Source organism: Urocitellus parryii, chromosome 3 (assembly GCF_045843805.1).
Source record: "Urocitellus parryii isolate mUroPar1 chromosome 3, mUroPar1.hap1, whole genome shotgun sequence".
Lineage (NCBI taxonomy): Eukaryota > Metazoa > Chordata > Mammalia > Rodentia > Sciuridae > Urocitellus > Urocitellus parryii.
In genome coordinates, this window is record NC_135533.1 from 150564798 (window position 1) to 150585321 (window position 20524).

Genomic DNA, 20524 nt, shown 5'->3' on the forward strand with positions numbered 1-20524 from the left:
GACAATACTAATAAATTACATTAATAAGCATTGCTTTAGAAAATGTTAATTGCCGTGCACTGTCGTATAAATCGTGACTGGTTGCTGTTATTTTATAGGGATATTAAACACATAGACCTTTTCTTTTAATCAACGCACGGTGTTCGTTTTCTACTTAATTAAACTTCCCATTTTTTTTAAGTAGGAAAGTACTGGTGTTTATTTATTGCCTTTATTCCTCATTATCAAACTTAATGGAGAAAGAAGAGCCTTGACACACAGTAGGTACTCGTATTTGCGATGATGGAAGAAAACACAGTCCTTGAATTGATACAAAAGAGAAGATCGAGGCTTAGCGAACCGACGTCATTCACCTAGGGTCACATAACTAGGAAGGAGCTGAACCCGGATTCTAACCTAGGATTATACAAGTTCAAATCCCAAGCGAACCTAACACTTTGAACGACCTTGGACAAGTTACTAAACAGCTCTGAACTTCAGCTTCTTTCACTGCAAAGTAGGGTTAGGAAGGCGGACTGGGTGATCCTCTGCGCCGCGTTCCGGCGGTGGGTTTTTTGAACGTGGACGTGGGTCCGGTGCTACAGCAGCCTGAGAATTCCCATGCAGAATCCAGTGTCCAAGACCAGCCTCCAGCGACTGCACACCTTCGCGTTGCAACCTGTCTGCGTCCGCCCAGAGGCGTGGTCAAGGCGGGGCCAAAACGCAGAGCGGGAGGGCGCAGGCTCAAAGTCGGTGACGTCAGAGCGACTCGCGGGCGAGCCCTCCGGTCGGAGTAGTTTGGGGCCGGCGCAGGCGCAAGCCGGCAAGATGGCGTCGGCTGGAGCAGGCCGTCTGAGGCGAGCGGCTTCGGCCCTGCTGCTCCGGAGCCCGCGCCTGCCGGCCCGGGAGCTGTCAGCTCCGGCTCGGCTCTATCACAAGAAGGTATGGGTGGGCGGGGGCTGCGCGGACCACTGAACGGACCCGGGCGCCCGACGGGTCACTGGGCCGGGAAGGGCGGCCCGCTCCGGTGCCGCTGCCTGGACGCCCTGCCCCGGCCGCGCAGTGACACTGTCCGCGGCTCCCGTGCGAATAACAGCTGCCGCTGCCCCGGCTCCGTGACCCTGGCGAGCAACGGCCTCTGGCTGCACCCGCTTCCCAGAGGGGAGGGAGAGGTCCTGGGCGCCGAGGGGGCGCCGCCGGCCCGACGCGGGGACCGTCCGCGGTGATGCTGCGTAGGGGGCCCCCGGCCTCCGAGGGCGTCGGCCGGCGGCCCAGGAGCACTGCGCTTCCTGTTGTTTGGGGTTAATTTTGGCTTTTCAGTGCGGGGAGGAGGGCTGGGTGCCCCGTTTGCAGCCCCCTGCTTTCCGGGGCGTCAAGTCCCCGTAACCAGAGACCCCCTTGGAGAAGTGCTGCGGAGTCCACGAGGCGCTAGATACCCCGGGAAGAACGCCTCGAGGGTCCTCGGGACCTGCAGTCCAGATCCTTGATCCAGGGGACAGTGGGGGCGACTAGAAGATGGGGTACTTATTGCCATCTGGCAAGCAACCCCTCAAGGTCACCTGAGGATCGGCTGTGCCCGTTTGGAAGGCTCATTTGTGCTGGACCTTTGCTTCGGCACTTTTGCAAGGACCTCGCTCCTCCCCACCCGGGGGGCGTGTCGCATTCACATCGCAGGTCGCCAGCTCTGGGCACCAGGGTGCGCTGCGACCTGCGGGTTCTCTGCCCTGACCTGCCCCGATGGCGCAGTTTTAAATGTACACCAACGGGTTCATTCCTTGATGTTCCAAGCAAATCTTTCATTCCCACAGTTATTTCCTGAATTTTTAAATAAGCATTATCCTTTAAGGATGGGTTTTATTTGAACACTGTTTGGGCCCCAATCTGGTGATACAGATGTGCAAAAGTCAAGTGATTATTTGTGGTTGAAAACCCTATGGAACTAAGACATGACTTGATTGATTGATTGATTGATTTTGGCAGTATCTCCTACAGTATCTCTAATCTCTAAAGTTGGAGAGGACATACAAAAAGAGTTTGGGTCACAAATGGCATTGACATGAGTGTTGGCCTTCTTCTTCTTTCAGGTACAGGTTGCTGACATCAAGGTAGACCAGTAGAAGAGCGCCATCATGACTCCTCTCAACCCTGTCATTTCAGGTTGTGGATCATTATGAAAATCCTAGAAATGTGGGATCCCTTGACAAGACATCAAAAAACGTTGGAACTGGATTGGTGGGTGCGCCAGCGTGTGGTGATGTTATGAAATTACAGGTACCAGCTGATTGGTCTCTGATGGCAATACTAGGAATCCCTTGGCTTACACAGTGTTTCATAGCTGATAAAGCATTTGTACATACAGTATTTCGTTTCATCTCCTTCCTTCCATTGAGATGGGAGGAGTTGGTGTTACGAATGATTAGAACAGGGACTTAATCTAGTTCTGCTACTCATGTATGCAGACCTTTTCTGAAGTAGGAAACTAATCTCACTTTTCTAATCACTGTGTTAATTTAAATTCCACCTTCAGCTGGGTGAAGTATTGTGTGGATTTTGCAGTCCCCAGTGAGATAATAAGTGCAGTAAACCAAACATCTCCCCATACCGAAAGTAACATGAAGGTAGTGGATTGCAGTTTGGGTACACCATAGCTTTATCCAGTCTCCTTCTTTATAGTGGGTAGACTTGCCAGAGGTCTTCACACCTGTCTTGGAAAACAGAAAAATACTTAGGAGAAAATCTTTAAGTATAATTTCATGCCCAAGAAAAAAATATTAACCAGAGACCTTGGTTGCAGACTCTCCCACGTTTAAGGAAACAGAGTACCCAGCACCTGTGAGCAGGTGTCCTCACATAGGACTTCATAGCTTTAAAAAAAGAAACAAGAAGGAAAAACGGGCTGGGGTTGCAGGATTGCAAAGAAAACTAGGAGAGAGGGGCTTAGTTTCCCAGGTGACAGGTACTGCAGGGCCTGACAGTAGAATGCACTGTGACACATTGTACACAAAAGGAGCACAGCTTCTCCTTCCTCTGGCTATGCCTGGTGCAGAGTCACACCATAGTGTGGTCATGCCTGTCTGTAGAGGAGTAATGTCTGCCTCTTTCCACCATCCTTATCTCTGAGCTCTTTGTAACAAGCAAAGTCACTGATTCCAGCCTATACAGCAAGCCCAGCTTGTAAGGAAGGTCCCCGTGAACCTTATGAGTACCAGCTCCTGGGTTTCTAGAAGGTGGCCGCCAGGTTCACTACGTAATTCTTGTCTCTTTTCTAGATTCAAGTGGATGAAAAGGGGAAGATCGTGGACGCCAGGTTTAAAACATTTGGCTGCGGTTCTGCAATCGCCTCCAGCTCATTAGCCACTGAGTGGGTGAAAGGAAAGACGGTAAAGCTGTTTGCTGACCTATTAGATCAAATCATGTTCTCTGCACCCTTGGCTCTCAGAGGTCCAGTGGGTCAAAAAAAGAAGTAAATTTTTTGATTTCTTCAAAATACCCAAAAATTTTTATTTTAGTTTCTCCCTGTCCAGATGTTGCTTATATTCCTCACATTAATGGACTATTTTGTGAAGTAGTGTTTGGGAGTATTTTGTAGTTGATGATCATTTTTATTTGGGGGTTTGATGGTGTTTTGTTAATTTTGTAGGAAAAAAAAAAAGTTCCTCACTGTCCATCTGACAAAATAGAATTGCAAAGAAATCTTTGACTCTATCAAAGGTCGCTGATGTTCTCATAGTTTCTTAGGAGTCTAAGGTCAAGAGGGTGTTGTGAAGTAGTTATTTTCTTGTTTATTTCCTCCCATCCTGTTTTAGGAAGGACTCTGAGAGTCCTTACAAAGATTGGTGAGCTAAACTAGTATGTGTTAAAAGGGGTTTTAAAGAATCAAGAACACAGCAAGGGTTCAGGCCCAGTGACGAATCGGTGGCTGGTCTGCAGGCCCTCTAAAGACAAGAAAGGGCCAGACATCTTTTGCATACTTTTCTCTGTGAAGGGCTGGACTTTCTAAGTCCAGTTGCCATTAAAGCTGCTGTGTCGAAACCAACCAGCAGTGTGCACCAGGGGCCTGGTTCCGGGAGCTGAGTCATGGAGGAGACATTGGACACGCTGGCCAGCTCCCCAGCAGAGCAGGGCCTGGGCCGCCTGCTCCTGTGCTTCAGGGCCTTCTGGCTGGCAGGCTCCTGTAGGCCAGGAGGGCACAGGCCAGGTCCATTCTAGTGGGAGATGACTCTGAAGAGGTTGGTCAGGAACTGTCTTCAGGGAAAGGGGAAATGAGACAAGGCAAATGTGATCCGAGTCCCTGGCCTCGAGGGGCTTCCTTTAACTTTGAGATCTTCCCATCTGCGTTTCTAGGACTAGCCAGAGACACTGGCTGCTGGGGACGTCTGGTTTCTCTTTCTGCAGTGGACCTGTCTGTTCTTTTTTTTGGGGGGAGTGTGGGTACTGGCGGTAGAGGAGTACCAGCGATTGAACTCGGGCACTCAACCACTGAGCCCCATCCCCAGCCCTATTTTGTATCCTATTTAGAGTCAGGGTCTCACTGAGTTGCTTAGTACCTCGCTGTTGCTGAGGCTGGCTTTGAACTCAAGATCCTCCTGTCTCAGCCTCCCAGCAGCAGGGATGACAGGCGTGCGCTGCCACACCCGCCTGCTCTGTTCCTCTTGAGCAGGACCTGTCTGCCTCCAGTCTCCCCCAGGGCTCCCGCCCAGACCACAGGCACCTTCTTCACCTGTCTGGAGGAGATTCTCTATTTCAGGCAGAGCATGAGTCTAACCTGAGCTCTCACCCAAGGACCTGCATAAGCAGCATAGAAATGACCTCCTTTTAAAAAAGATGCCTCTGCAGACCTTGAGCAGATCCCTCGGAGATGTCTCATGGGGTCTGCTGGCTGTGGGGTCTTGGTGTCTGTGCTCACCAGCCAGCAGCGCAGGTATGTGTACGTGGACTAGAGAGGCCCCACTGCAGCTCTGGCACACGTGTGGAGTTCTAAGGAGGCCGCAGCCCTGTTCTGAGTTGTTAAGCAGAAACTGCCCCCACCAACCTGTCTTGAGGGCCTTGGAGACCTTCCTTTTTTATTGTCTACCCTCAAAACAGTCACTGAAACTGCTTGTCTTTCCCCCGCCTCAGGTGGAAGAGGCCCTGACCATCAAAAACACGGACATCGCCAAGGAGCTCTGCCTCCCCCCCGTGAAGCTGCACTGCTCCAGTGAGTCTGCTCTCCCCTGCACAGCAGGGACACGTGGCACTCATTTCAACTCGCGTTTGTGACAGAGTCCTTGTAGGAGTCCCTCTGTACAGCCGTCAGACAGTCAGAGCTCAGTCAGTCTGTGTAGTTCAGAGGGTCGAGCCGGGTCCCTCAGCCAGGCCCTGAGTCCCACAGGAGGTGCTGTGCGCTGGGAGCCGTGCCAGGCACCCGCTGGGCATCGTTCCAAGCCCACCCCTCAGGTGGAGCCACCCATGTCACACAGCTAGTAAGTGGGAGAACCACGATTTCAGCCCAGTCCTTGATCACTGTGCTGTCCCCATCATGTGGTAGCAGTAGGACCAACAGAGGAGAAAACTCAGCTGTAAGCCACATCCCGCTCCTTGCGTGTCTCATCCCTTCCCGTCTAGCGCCCACCCCGTCAGGTCTGCATCTGGCTGTGTGGAGGGACTTAAACCCAGCTGGGCCACGTCCCCTCCACTGTCCTGAGAGAAAGCACACGCCTTCAGGTTGACACTTGGCTTTCCAGTTCAGTTGCTAGGTCAGATCCAGTGCTTGTCCCGTCCCGTCCTGACCTCCTCAGGAAGGAGGGAATGAGGAGCAGTGAGTGGCCCTGACGCACCATCAAGGTTTCTGACCAAAGCAGTTAAAACTTAGCAGAGAGCCGCTGCCTAGGCCAGGTGCTGGGGGCCAGGGGTGGGGGGCAGGAAGCCTGCTGAGAGCCGGGTTCTTCCCACTTGAGCTGGAATTTTAAGTACTCACAGAGAAGGTCGTTACTTGTAAACAGTCACGGCCTCAGCGAGACTCAGCCTGTTTTTTTAAGTTGTCGATGGACCTTTATTTTTTTATTTATTCAGCTGTGGTGCTGAGAATCCAACCCAGGGCCTCCCCCGTGCCAGGCAAGTGCACCACCATGAGCCCAGCCCCAGCCTGACCTCGGCCTTTTGTTTGGCCTTTTAGCTACCAAGACCCTCAGCCGTGCTCTGCTGTCACTGTCACGTCCTCCCCGTGTCTTTTAATATCAGTTCTTGAATAAAGGCTTTCAAACTCGGCATCAGAAAAGGGTGACGTGCAGGTGCCACACCATCCACAGCCCAGCGTGACTCAGTTCCAGTCAGCTGGACTTCACCAGCCTCTGCCACGTTTAATCCAGACCTCATGGGCATAGGCAGAAAGCAGCATGTGTTGTGTCCCTAAGTGTCAGACATGTCAGACATGTCTCCACCTCAGGGAGAGCATGGCTGTCCCAGTGTAGAGGAGGAGGTAGACTCCAGTCCCAGGCAAGTCAGCCCCAGCCTGTCTGCAGAGCCCCACGGGGGCCACTGAGTGGGAAGCGACTGGCCACCTACCTGGGTCACTCTGTCTAGCCCCCACCCCGCACCTGTGCCCTTCGGGTCTGTGAACAGGCTCTTCCTTCCATGCCTTGCAGTGCTGGCCGAAGACGCCATCAAGGCCGCCCTGGCCGATTACAAACTGAAACAGGATCCCAAGAAAGGAGAGGCAGAGCAGTGAGCCTCGGTGCCGCTCCAGAGATGTCTACCCGCCGCCGTGCACGCACTAGAGACGTCCAGAAGCTTCCCAGGCCGCAGGAAAGCCGCACAGCATTTGCCATTCACAGTGTGACTGAGGCAAGCAAAATACACCCTTTAACCGTTCTGAGTCCTATGGTTTCTTTCAGCTCGCTCGTGTTGCCTTAGCGCTCAGTGTGTGCTTTGAACTGTGTATGGCCGCAGGACGGAGCTCAGCAGCGCAGTCTTAGGTTCTGACACCTGTGCTGTGCATCAAGACTTAATTGTATCTAAATCTATTTTGGAGACAATTTACCCGTGGAATGTCTTGGTCTGACTGTTTGGTAGAGCCGATTGTACGTAAAGCAGATCTGCAGCTATGCAGCCGTGTATGCACTTATGTGTGTGTATATAAAACAAATAAACAATGCAGGACGATGGTTTCTGTGGCGAGCCTCGTCTCTTGGACCCTTACCCTGGGCACTGCCCACAGCCTGGACCACGAGGACGCGCAGCCCTCTCGCCATCGGGCAGTGACGTGGGCTGTGGCAGGTTCTCCCGCAGCCGCAGTGCTTTATGAACAGGTGAAAAGAAATGGTAGTTTTCCTTGCTCTGGGCCAGGTGATGGCTCCTGAGTCTTGGCAGTTCTCCTGTTACCTGTTTCTGGTGTCTGGGAAGCAGGGCCAAGTGGGACAGCACCTGCCTGGCTTGCCAGGGCCCTGGTTCCATCGCCGGCACCACCGAAAAAGGGAAATCTGAGAAACATTGGCTGAGGCAGCAACATTAACCTGGGGACCAAATTTGTGAAGAGCCCCTGGGGGACGAGGGGGGACAAGGCTAAGACACAGGTCTCCAGGCCAGGCTCTGTGTGGCTCTAGGCAGGGACCGTGGTGCCCCGGACTCCAGAGCCTCCGGGTAGTGGTGGCAGGCAAGTCTGGCCACAGGGAGGACCCCTCTGCCCGCTCTGTCCTGCTGGGGTGCGATGCTGAGGCGGTGCGCTCTGAGCTGTCACTGGGCGCTGCGCCTGAAAACAGTTATCCTGGCTCAGCCTGGTACCCGGCCTTCTGGCCGCAGCCGTCCCCTGCCCGGAGCTCCCTCCATCCCGAGCTACCCAAAGTCATGAATCCCCAAGGAGGCTCAGCTTCCAGGGAGAACTCACTGAAGGGCTTCCATAGTGAACCCCTGAAGTAGATGAGTCTGCCTTCTCCTTCAGAAACAGTCTGGCCGCCTTTAAATACACCTCCTTTACTTAAAAAACAACAACAACAAATATTTGAAATGCTCAAGGTTCTGGTGGAGCGCACAGAACTTCAAAGACTGCTCCCTCAAGGGTCTGAAAGAGCCCAGGCCCAGGCCCGCAAGACCTCCCATCAGAACCCCAGTGGAGCCCTGCGGCTGCTCTGCTGTGTGACTCAGGCCCCCCTCGCTGGCCGGCCTCGCCCCTCTGTGACATGTGGCAAGGCCACAGCTTCCCACCTCTTCGTGATTGTGTTTTCTTTTTTTTTTTTTTTTTTTTTTTTTTTTTTGGTCCAGGAAATAGAGCCACATCCCAGCCCTACTTTGTATTTTCTTTAGAAACAGGGTCTCACTGAGTTGTTTAGCACCTCACCGTTGCTAAGTCTGGCATTGAACTCAGAATCCTCCTGCCTCAGCCTCCTGAGCTGCTGGGATGACAGGCCCACACCACTGCACCCAGCCCATATAAGGAGTTTTAAAATGAGACATCTGTGTTCCATGTAACATCTCCAAAAAATCAGAACTGCATCTGCACATCAGAAGCAGCCCAGCACCTACAACATGGCGGTGCACCTCAAAGAAATGGGTGATCCCTTTAACTGGTATCACTAAAGGGCCCTTTTCCCAGACAAGTCTATTTTGAGCCACACGAGGGCATCCTGTGCCTTTCCTTGAGCTCAAGCTGGGATTCCGTAAGCACAGGGGACTGAACCCAGGAGTGCTCTACCTCTGAGCTGCATCTCCAGCCCTTTTTGAGACTGGTCTCACTGTGTGGCCCATGTTGACCTCAAACTTTCCATTCTCTTGCCTCAGCCTCCTGACTCACTGGGATTACAGGCACCTCGCCACCACACCTGGCTTCAAGTTGAGATCATAGGCACGCACCCCCCTGCAATAATGCTCTTTAACCCTCTGAGGTGGACATTCCTTCAAACAAGGACACTGTCTCAAGTGGCCAATTGGGGGAAAGTTGAAGTACAGAGGACTGAAACAGCAAATTATATTCCATGCACACGGGTGTGTCATAAGAACCCCACTGTTACTATAATGCACTAATGAAAAAGAGAGGTCAACCAACTCTCTCAAGCAGCTGGATTGGGCTGGGTGGCCCAAAGCCCAAGCTTCTGCCCACTCCCTCCTGGCCGGACACCCAGGGCAGCTAGGGGACTCTTCTGCTCATCAACACAGTGAGCCCTGTGCTCGCTGCCTGCACCACAGCCCTCACCCCACCCTGGCTGCAATTCAGTCATCCAGGAGCCTGACTACCATGCTTTGGAGGTGGGGTCTGGGCCCTGGCATCACCCAGGCTCATGGGGGGTGGTAGGAAAACAGGCTCAGAGGCCAGATGACTTACTCAGGACACACAGCAGGGAGGTGATGGGTGAGGGCCACTGGCAAAAGCTCTCTATCTACCTCCCACCTGCTTCAAAATACGGCACCACAGCCAGGACCCCCTCCTCTCTCCTCTAGACTCTCCTAATGGTTATTCCTGGATTTGGGTCTCTTGTAACCACATCAAAATGTACAGTTTTAGCCAGGCACAGTGGCGCACACCTGCCATCCCAGCAGCTCCGGAGCCTGAGGCAGGATCTTGCAAGTTCAAAGCCGCCTCAGCAACTTAGGCCCTAAGCAACTCAGGGAGACCCTGTCTCTAAATGAAATATAAAATAGGGCTAGGATGGACTCAGTGGCTGAGTGCCCCTGAGTTCAGTCCCTTGTCCTGTGAAAGCCACCTGTCTATGGTGGGTTAAAAATCCAAGCAAACAAGGCACCACTTGTTGACCTTTTAGGCCCCTGAACTTGAGGCAAAAGCCCAGATGCTGTGTCCATCCTCAGGACAGGAGAGAAGACCCCTGGCTGTGTCTTGATGGAGTTAGGGGACCCTGCAAAGGGGCTCTGACCCCACCCAGGAGAAGGCTGTGGAGCACATCCCCCTCCAGGGGCTCTGGGTGGCCTGTGCTTGCTTTCTCCACCCTCCGAGGTGACATTAGCCAACCTCTTGAAGTCCATCCTTCCCCCACCAGACAACCATTTCCACAGAGAGGCAACAGCTGGGCAGTGAGTGTGGAGTACTGGACCAGAGGCCGGCTGCCACTGTGACCTTGAACCAGAGACAGCCTCCCGGTGCCCAGTAGGACTGACAGAAGTCACTCCCAGCCTGGTGGAGTCGACTATTAGATGAGATAATGCAGATACAGCACGTGCCCATCAAAAGAGTTCATTGTCCTATGGCGGCTGCCATTATCATGGGTGGCACTGCAGGCCTGCTGGGTGCTTTATATAGACCACTTCATTTCCTCTTTGCAGAAACTCTAGAGGCTACAAGTATCCCAAGAAACTCAAGTGCTGAGCACTGGGTCCAAGATCAAGGTCACACAGTCAGGAAGCAGTGGGGGTGGGTTCTAGCCCAAGGCTGCAGATCCAGAGCCCACACCCTGGACTGGGGATGTCCCTGTCATCCCTGCTGTCCCTCACTATTACTGTGAGCCCTGGAAGGAGTCCTGCCATTACAGATGGTGACTAGTGGTGACAGTGACCTCCACTGTGTCCATCATCTTTATTACTATTTTTAAATACTATCACCACGAGGTTTCCAACCGTGGGTGTCTTTAGCATGGAACCAGTGTTCACGGTAAGGTCTCCAAAGTCACACAAAACCTTGGCCTGCTGCCCCCATGCAGGAGACACGCTAAGGTGACTTCTGTCACTCAGGGCGTGACAAGCAAGTATCCACAGGGTACAGTCAGGCCCCAGACCCAGGCTATCACCACCACGGCCGCCACCAGCTCTCTTTGGAGATGAAGACTCTGGTCACATTTCAGCAAAACCCAACTCCCAGAAGGACCCCAAAAGGCCCCCAAGGGAGAGTAGCCCACCGCCCTGGGGCCAGGGTGCAGAGCAGGTCTGGCACCTCACCTTCCCTCCTGCCCGAGGGTCTCCGGCCAGTGGTCTAAGGAAGCCCTCTGGGGACACGGACCTCCTGAGTCGCGGCTACCCCCTCTGAAAACTCAGGGGAATACCCACTGCCCAGTCACAGGGTTGCTGTGAGGGTTTGCTGATCACCCCAGGAAGGGAGCACAGGACACACATCAGCCATCACCACCTCCACAGCCACCACCTTGATCATCGTCACCCGTCAGTGTCACCGCCATCCTCATCACCACAGTCATCGTCAACATGTTGCAGCTGTCATTGTTGTCATCGGTCACTGTCACGCACTGTGTTCCCCCAAAATCCATGTGTCAGCTCCGTAACCCACAATGCAGCCGGATTTAGAGACAGGGTCTGTGAGAGGTGATGAAGGTGAGATGAGGTAAGAGTGACCCAGATCCAACAGGACTGCAGCCTCTCAGACACACTCATAGGAGGCCAAGTGGGACCACGCAGCCAGTGACACCCAGCAAAGAGCCTCATCAGAAACAGAGCCTGCAGGAACCTTGACCTTGAACTTCCAACTTCCAAAACTGTGAGAAAGTAAATCTCTACCGAGTAAGCCACACGGTCTGGGATTTTACCATGGCAGCCGAACGTGATCCAGTTACCATCATCACCACCACCACCACCACCACCATCATTACCACCACCATCACCTCCACCATCACCACCATCACCATCACCACCTCCACCACCGTCATCACCACCACCATCACCTCCACCATCACCACCATCACCACCACCACCTCCACCACCGTCATCACCACCACCATCATCACCATCACCATCACTATCACTGTCATGATCATCATGACCGTCACAGATGGACTTCCCCAGGAGGTCACCCCTGAGATGGTCAGCAGGCAGGGCGTCCCCTTGAGAGTGCGCCGACACCCCGTCTGTGAAAGGGGCTAAAACAGCAGGGCTGGGCAGAGGGGGAGTGGCACCACAGCCCGACGAAGGTCCAGCCGACCAGATGAGGAGCTGGAAAATTGACTCCCCTCCCTGCAGGCACCTCGTCCCTCGCCATCTGTAAAGCACACCCCCTTGGGTTCAGGACCTTATCTTCTCGCCCTTTTCCCACAGATTCGCAGCGTCCAGGGGAGGAGCCAGGGCAACTCGTCCACGGAGCAGATCCCGGCATCCCAGGCATCCCGGGGCGTGCTGTCTCAGGCCAGAGGGCTTTACGGGGGCGCCTCCCACTGTGCCCTTGGCCCTTCGGCCCCAGAATCTTGCTCACTTTCCCACAGCAGCAGGCCCCTGGGGACAGTCCCCACCCAGAGGGTGAGCATCCACTTGGACGGCGTGGCCCAGCTTCCTAGCAGAGCCGCTTGGGCAGCCGCCACATCCACGTCTCCTTCGACCTTTCTCACTCTGTTCTCAAGGGAGCTTAAACAAGGGCCTGCGCCATCCAGCACTGAGCTCAAGGGAGAGCATGGCGCAGGGAGGCTGCTCTGAGGGACACGGGCAGCCTCAGGCCTCTCATTTGTCCTCTTATTGGAAAACCCCAGAGTTTTCTTGTCGGATTCAAATGAGATCCCATGGAGAAAGTGCCCAGGGCAACCAGGCACACAGTAGGTGCTTACTAAATGCTCACCCCTCCACAGGACAAGCCCTGGCCACAGGGCAAAGGGAGAAGTCAAGAGCAGGGTTGGCCTCTTACACTGAGCAACAGCTTCCATCTCCATCCCAATCTGTCTCTCTGGCCTCCAAGGTCTGACCTAATCTGGGCTCTGCCCACCTCTGGGCTCACTCGGTCCATACCTGTCCCACCGGCCTCCCTGCTGTCCCTGAGACTCACCCGGCTCATTCCTACCTCAGGGCCTTTGCACTTGCTTTTCACACTCTCTAGAACCCTCTTCCCCAGAGCTTCACAAGGCTGCCCCCTCCAACTGGGTCTCACCTAATGTCATCTCCCAGACAGGTTTCAGAGTCAACTCAGCCAAGGTGAGACACCAGTCACTAGGCGTCTACTTCACATGCACGTCACTCTGGATATAGCTCTCTCTGGGAGAGCACATCTGAGCATCGACACCAGGTGTCTCTGAAGCATGATGTAGTGGGGACACAGGATAAAAACAGAGGAGCCGCCCTCTGGAGGGGGTCCTGCTTGCCATCGGCTCTCAGGGCCCTTGGCGGCACAGAGGCAAGAGACCCCTTCGCAGCCCCTGGGCCACTCCCTCTCCCTGTCACTTGCAGTTGTCTGCAGAACGAGGCACTTGGACCCCGGGAGCCTGGGAGCCGGAGCCCTCTGCCTTCCAGCTCAAACAAAAAGATTCCACAGGCTTGGGACCTCCCACTGTGGCCAGCCACAGGCCACGCCAGACCCTGAAGCCAGACCATGATTCATCGGTGCCGAGGCTGCCTGCAGCCAGCCCTTCTCCCCTCTGCCCAAGCCACCCCCTCAGAAAACCCCTCCCCCACGGCCCACTGCGCCCTCCAGCCACCCTGCGCCTGGAGGACTGTGAGGCTTCAAGGTCCCCTCCTGACTATCCGCCACCAGCATTTTAACCCAACCTCAGAATGTCTCCGGCTCTGTCTGGAACAACTGGGGGAAGCCGTGTCCCCCTGGGATTAGGACCGGAAACAGCAGCAGAAGACAGCCCGCAAAAGTGCTGACCCAGCACAGAAAGGGAGGTGGCTCTACTTGATGCCACGCAGCCTGCTCTGCCCAGCTCCAGGCCGCGCGCCTGCATCTCAGGGAGGGAGGGAGCCGCCGGCAGGGGAGGGTCCATGCTGCGGCCTGAACGGTTCCGGTTCCGTTCTAGTGGATCCTGGAAAGCAGTGGGGGAACTCCAGTGCCCGTGGGTGACACAGAGTCCTGGCGATCTCAGAACAGAAAGAGGTTTCCTTAACTTGATGAAGGACCTTTACCAGAAAACCCCAGCAAACATCCTGCCCTGGACAAAACCTTGGAAATATTCTCATTAACATCAGGATCAAGGACGCTGATGAGCCAGCGCCACCAGGAAGACCTCCATGACCTTCACTTTCCACGACCACCACGACCACCTCTGCCACCATCACCTCCTCCACATCACCTCCACCACATCACCTCCTCCACTGCCACCTCCTCCATTATCACCTCCTCCACTGCCACCTCCTCCACTATCACCTCCTCCATTGCCATTTCCTCCACCATCACTTCCACCACTATCACCTCTGCCACCATCACCTCCTCCACTGTCACCTCCTCCACTGCCACCTCCACCACCATCACCTCCTCTACTGCCATTTCCTCCACCATCACTTCCACCACTATCACCTCTGCCACCATTACCTCCTCCACTGTCACCTCCACCACCGTCACCTCCATCATATCACCTCCTCTACTGCCACCTCCTCCACTGTCACCTTCACTACCATCACCTCTGCCACCTTCATCTCCACCATCATCACCTCCTCCACCTTCACCTCCTCCACCATTGTCACCTCCACCATCACCACAGTGCATTATAGTGCAGGGTTGTCACTTCCTCTACTGTCACCTCTATCATCACCACAGTGCACTATAGTGCAGGGTTGTCACCTCTTCCACTGTCACCTCCAACATCACCACAGTGCAGGGTTGTCCTCTCCATCACCATCACCTACCTCCACTACTGTCACCTCCACCACCACCATCATTGGCACCTTCACCTCCACCACAATCCCTACAACCACCACTGTCATCTCCACCACCACTGTCACCTCCACCTCCACCATCATCCCCTCCATCGCCATCATCACCATTATCTCCGTCACTTTTCCACTACTATCACCTCCTTCATTGCTGTCGCCTCCCCCACATCATAACCATCGCCATCACCACCACCTGCACCATCCCACCACCGGCCAACTCTCCTTATGCAGTCAGGCCTCTGGCAATTGCCCACCGAGTCCCACATACACCAGGTGAGGCGCACGGAGGCGGTGAAGCCACCTGCGGTTCTCTTTGGGTGAAGAGTCGGGCGACCTGGCTGCAGCCCTTCTGGGCGACCACCTTCCTGGACACCTCTGTTTCATTAGGCACTGGACACCTTAAGTGACAGGACTAGACCTGTGGTCTGCAAACCTGGCTCCTGGGCCCTGTCCCCGCCCGGGTGGCCTCCCGCCCTCCCAGGGGAGACACTCTGCTTCCATTCCGCGTGCACGGGAGGGCCCAGTCCCAGCGGAGGGCGCTGCCGCTTCAGGACTCGCCACCCCAGACGGGCTCACGGGATTCACGGGAGACCAAAGGCCCCGTGTCGCCAGCAGCCCGCGCGCAGCGCCGCCAGAAGACACGCGAGGATGGCAGAGCGCGCTCAGGGTGACCACCGTGCCCCGTCACCTGACAGCACCTCCGCCGGCCGGGCGGGTCCCCCGCGACCTGGCCACGCCCCGGGCAGGACTCCGAGGGGTGCCACCAGGCGAGGGCAGAGGGACCTGCGCTCTGCCGCCTGCGGCCTCCTCGGTGAGCACACCCTGCCCTGGCTGCCGCACCTGACCCCGAGGGACCCCAACTGGCCCCCTGCCGGGGACCCCCAAAGGCCACGTGCTAACACCTCCTGAGCGCTCCAAGGCTGCAGGGTGGAGCTTGCGGCTCCGCCCCTGGGTGAGACAGACCCCTCCCACAAGGAGGCGGGGCTGCCCCACACCTAGCACCCGAGACCTCCTCCCCACACCCCAGCCCTGCCTGTCACCTTGGGCTAGTCGCCTGGCCTCCCTTCGTCCGCTGTGTTCAGCAACAACGTGCTGAGCCATCACCGGTTCCTCGCTGGCCCCATGAAACTGATGGAATCAACCTCGCAGATTTTTCTTTGGGGGGTGCTGGGGATTGAACCCCCGGTTGCTTTACCACTGAGCCGCATCCCCAGCCTCTTTTAATATTTTGTTTGGAGGCATAGTGTAGCTGACTGGCTGAGGTCCTCGCTAAGTTGCTGAGGCTGGCTTTGAACTCTCCATCCTCCTGCCTCAGCCTCCCAAGCCGCTGGGATGACCGGCCACTACCGCACCTGGCTTACAGCAATTTTCACATGAGATCATTAATGTGAAAAGTGGATTGTGTGGGAGGCTGAGGCAGGAGGATCCCAAGTTCAAAGCCAGCCTCAGCAACTTAGTGCTAAGCAACTCAGTGAGACCCTGCTGTAAGTAAAATACAAAATAGGGCTGGGGATGGGGCTCAGGGGTTAAGCGTCCCTGAGTTCAAGCCCTGGAAAGAGAAGGAGAAAGAGAAGGGGGGGGGGGAGGAGAAAATTGTGAACTATCAGTGTATTTCCCTTCCAGACCCTTAACCCCAAACAAATTCTCTCTGAATCTCCTGATTCAAGGGTTAAAGCCCTGAGCTTCCTGTGGGCCCACTGTTCCTTTAACACCCCACACCAAGCGCAGAGCGGTTTCCTGTGCTCCTCTTATTCTAAATAATCCTGACAGCAACATCCTTCTCCGTCCACTTTGGCGCCCACACACAGGTATTGCTATGGGCTCCTTCCAGGAAGGAAAAAAAAAATCTGGATCAAAAAGCAGGGACAGGGGCTGGGCTGGGCTCAGAGGCAGAGCACTGGCCCCACATGCCCGAGGCACTGGGTCAGTCCTCAGCACGGGGGAAAAATAAATAAAGGCATCTGTCCATCTGAACCGCAGAAAGAAATTCAAAACAAAGCAAGGACAGCCAGGCATGGCGGCCCACGCCTGTCACCCCAGAGACTCGGGAGGCTGAGGCAGGAGGATGGAGTTCAAAGCCAGCCTCATCAATGGCGAGGAAGCAAGCAACTCAGGGAGACCCTGTCTCTAAATAAAATACAAAGTAGGGCTGGGGATGGGGCTCAGTGGTCAGTGCCCCTGAGTTCAATCCCCAGTACAAAAAAAAAAAAACCAAGGACAATGACATTGGCAGAGGCCACCTTAGTACCCTCTAAGTCCACCCAGGCCTGACAGTGCCAAGAATCAGGCTGGAGGCAGCCTGCTGTTGGAGGGTCTCTCAGGAAGGACTCCGAGTGTTTCCAACCAAATCTGATGGTGTGTGCCCAAGCTGTGGGGAACTGGCCCTGCGGTCCACTGTGCTTGACCTAGGTCAGACACACAAAAGGACTTCCTGGGAAGGTAGGACTGTTGGATAATGGAGAAAGGGGGCCAAAGGATTTTGTCAGAGACGCAAGCTGAGGCCCAGAAAGGGCAAGCAGCCTGCCCCAGGTGGCCCAGCGGGGAAGAGGCCAAGACCAAGCCAGACCTCCCGGGGCTCCCAGCGCAGGGCCAGAGACTGCCCAGGGGCCCACCTCCATGTCCCTGGAGAATCCCAGCCTGGGGACTCCAGCCCCGGAGCCCAGCATCTCCCCACAGGAGCTCCGGAGAAAGGGCAACGGGAGTCCAGCCCCGGACGGCCACCGCAGGCCTCCCTCCCGCAGGTGGCTGGGCAGGGCTGGGACCCTGGGAGCCGCCACCCGTGTTCCCCCCGGGGGCTGCGGGCGGGCGGGCACGCACAGGCCGAGTGAGTAGGCAGACAGGAAGGGCCCGGCCGGCAGCTGGCTGTGGTCAGGGCCTCTCTGCTCCCTTCCTCCTGCAGACCTCCGGGGACAGACGCTGCACCAGCAGCTGTGAGACACCGGCTGTCCCCAGCTGAGCCATGGGGCCCTGGGGAAGTCCGCATGCTCTGGCCTTGGGTCCCTTACCCCCGTGCACTCTGCGTGTGTTCGTTTGCTGGGGGGGGCACAGCCAGTGTGGGGCACTGGCCACAGAGTCCAATCGCCCAGGAGGTCAAAGCTCAGCTCAGATACCTTCTGGCTGTGTGACCTGGGACAAGTCACTTGACCTCTCTGAGCTTCTCTTGAGTCTCTCCTTGAAGCAGGGGGTCATATCAGTTCCTCCCCCCGGCTTTGCAAGGAACCCATGTAAAGAAACCACTTAGTGCTGTGCCTGGTACACAGTGGTGCTCAAGAAGCGGTAACCCCCTCATGGTGAGAGTCAGACACTGAGGAGAGACTTGGAGGGCTGAGGGGGTTCCCTGGAGACTCTCGTGTCATAAGCTCACCTGGGCAGGTGCAGACGGGTGTCACACGTCCCCAGGGTCACATTTCCCCTCCCCTCTCATCGAAGGGCCCAGCCTTGCAGGGAGCTTTGGGCTCCCTTCTCAGCATTTATTGAGCACTTACTGGGTGCCGGTTCTGACTAGGATCTGACCAGCAGGGTCTGGAGGAGCAGCGAATCCCTGACAGCAAACCCTCAGCAGCAGCTCTTCAAAGATAAGCCACGGGGCTCCTGGAGCACTGTCCCCGGGCCGGACCTGCGTGGTGTCCGAGGTGAGGCGCTGAGGCTCTCAGAGGGGCAGAAGCTGCCTGAGGCCACACAGCCTACACGGGGATTCAAACCCGGTCCCTGGACCCCGAGGCTCTCCCGCCACTGTGCCTGGAGGGTGTTCCCACCCAGGGCCCTGCTGCGAAGTCCAGGTGGACGGGCACATCAGGGTCCCCTGGAGATCAGGCCAGCCCCTGCTGCCCAGAGCAGCCCTGGCCTCTGGGCTCCCTGACCCTGTCCCCAGCCACGCGGACCCGGTCACCGTCTACGTCCTGGTTATGGTCACCACAGCCCAGGGGAACCAAGGAGCAGCTGAGATGTCACCTGACCCCTGACCCCGACCTCTGACCCCACCAGTCACTAAGCCCCCTGCGGAGGGGTGTCCAGATGCGAGGACCCTGGTCACCATCTGGAGAGTGGCACAAGGCTGTCTCGCCTCTCTGGGGGGTCCCCCACCCCTGGGGGGTCTCCTGGCTGTGGGCCCTGTTCAGATGTCCCCTCTGTGACCCAGGCGCTCTGCTCTGACCCCAGGAAACACCTCAGAGTTCTGAGACTCACTGGTCTCCTGGCCCTGAAGCTTCTCCATATTTCCTCTTTCCTTCCTCTGTCCCCAGTCTGTCCTCCCCTGCGGCCCGGCTCCTGAAATCCTAAGAGAAAGCGCAGGTGGCCGCCCCAAGCCCTGCCCCCCAACTGCCCGGGGGTGGCTCCTGTGCGGGTGGCCGTCCCGCCTGGAGGGTTAGAGCAGCCTATTTTGGACCCTGCAGCTGCCACCATGAAACCTGGGCCCTGGGCAGCGGGCAGCTGTGACGGCCCCCACCCCGCCACCCGGAGCCGGCGCCAATCCTCCCTGCTATTTCTGAGCAGCAGGGGGCTCCCGAAAACCCAGAAGATCCCTGCCCCAGCAGGAGGCCCCAGCCTCACCCCTAAGCCAGACAGAGCCAGGGGCAGACCAAGATGGCCCACCAGGGACCCCCTGCCCGGCTCCGCCCAGCTCCGGCTGCCCCAGATGCCCAGCGTGAGCTAACATGTGTCTGCTCAGTGACCTGGACAGATTCCTTTACCTCTCTGAATCCCCATTTCCCCCTCCCATAAAATGGGCTGAATACCAACCATCTCATTAACAAGGTCGTGGGGGGCCAAGGACGTCGCTCAGGGACGGAGCCTGCCTGGCGTGGGTGAGACCCCGGGTTCCACCCCCAGCACTTTTATTTATTTATTTTTTAACCAGGGATTGAACCCAGGGCCCTTAACCACTGAGCCACATCCCAGCCACTTTCTTATGGTTTATCTAGAGACAGGGTCTCACTGAGTTGCTTAGGGCCTTGCTGTTGCTGAGGCTGGCTTTGAAGATGCAATCCTCCTGCCTCAGCCTCCCAAGTAGCTGGGATGACAGGTGTGTGCCACCAAGCCCGACTCATCCCCAGCCCCTTTTAAAGAAAAAAAAAAAAAAGGACTATTCGAGGAAGAAACAAAACAATGCCAATAGTTAATAGCAGGTTTGTTTTCAATAGCCCCAAAGTGGGAGCCACCCAAATGTCCATTAAGGTGAACAAAATCATAGTAATCACACAGTGAAATACTACTCAGCAATGAAAAGGGAGTGAGATACCGATACATATGATAACAAAAATAAATACCAAAATATGTATGTGGAGTGAGAGAAGCCAGAAAAAAAATGTGTACATGCTGTTTGCCTCCATTTATCTAAAAGCCCAAAGAATAGAAGTAAAGCAGGGCACAGTGGCACACCCCTATAATCCCAGCAGCTCAGGAGGCTGAGGCAGGAAGATTGTGAGTTCAAAGCCAGCCTCAGCAACTTAATGAGGCCCTAAGCAACTTGGTGAGACCCTGTCTCTAAATACAATATTTTTAAAAATAAGATATTTTAAAAGGACTCAGTGGTTAAGCACCCCTGGGTTTGATCCTCAGCACCACATAAAAATAAAATAAAAGTTATTGTGTACAACTACAAAAAATAAATATTTAAAAAAGAAAAGATTGCGGGGGCTTGGGAGGGAGGTTAGAGGGGGAGGCTGGCAGAGGGAGGTTAGAGGAGGGAGGCTGTCGGGTAGGAAGAGTGAGGAGGGTTCCCAAGAAACGCTGGCGGCGACAGGTGTGTTGGTCATCTCGTGGTGACGGTTTGGGGTCTGGGTTCTTTGTTCGGGGGTGCTGGGGTTGAGCCCGGGGCCTTGTGCATGGGAGGCAAGTGCTCTGCCAACTGAGCCACGTCCCCAGATCACCAGCTCATACGCTGGGGACTGTGCCTGTCGCGGCGTGTGGGGCGCCTCTCGCTGAAGCAGTGCAGATCACTCCGTGGAGCACCGGCAATCTATAAATGGCATTTATTCCTGTCACCGACCACGGGTGGCCTCTGGACGATTCTTGGACTCTCTGTCATCCCCTGCCCCAGCACACAGCCTTGGGT

The 20524-nt window shown here is 55.6% G+C and overlaps 1 protein-coding gene across 1 annotated transcript; it reads left to right on the forward strand.

The window, feature by feature from the left end:
• Window positions 1-749: 749 nt before the first annotated feature.
• Window positions 750-7121, forward strand: Iscu (iron-sulfur cluster assembly enzyme). Its single transcript, XM_026409195.2, has 5 exons — window positions 750-921; window positions 2137-2250; window positions 3249-3359; window positions 5098-5176; window positions 6603-7121. The coding sequence occupies exons 1-5, from the start codon at window positions 808-810 to the stop codon at window positions 6683-6685; spliced, it is 501 nt and encodes a 166-aa protein (XP_026264980.1). The 5' UTR covers window positions 750-807; the 3' UTR covers window positions 6686-7121.
• Window positions 7122-20524: the final 13403 nt, after the last annotated feature.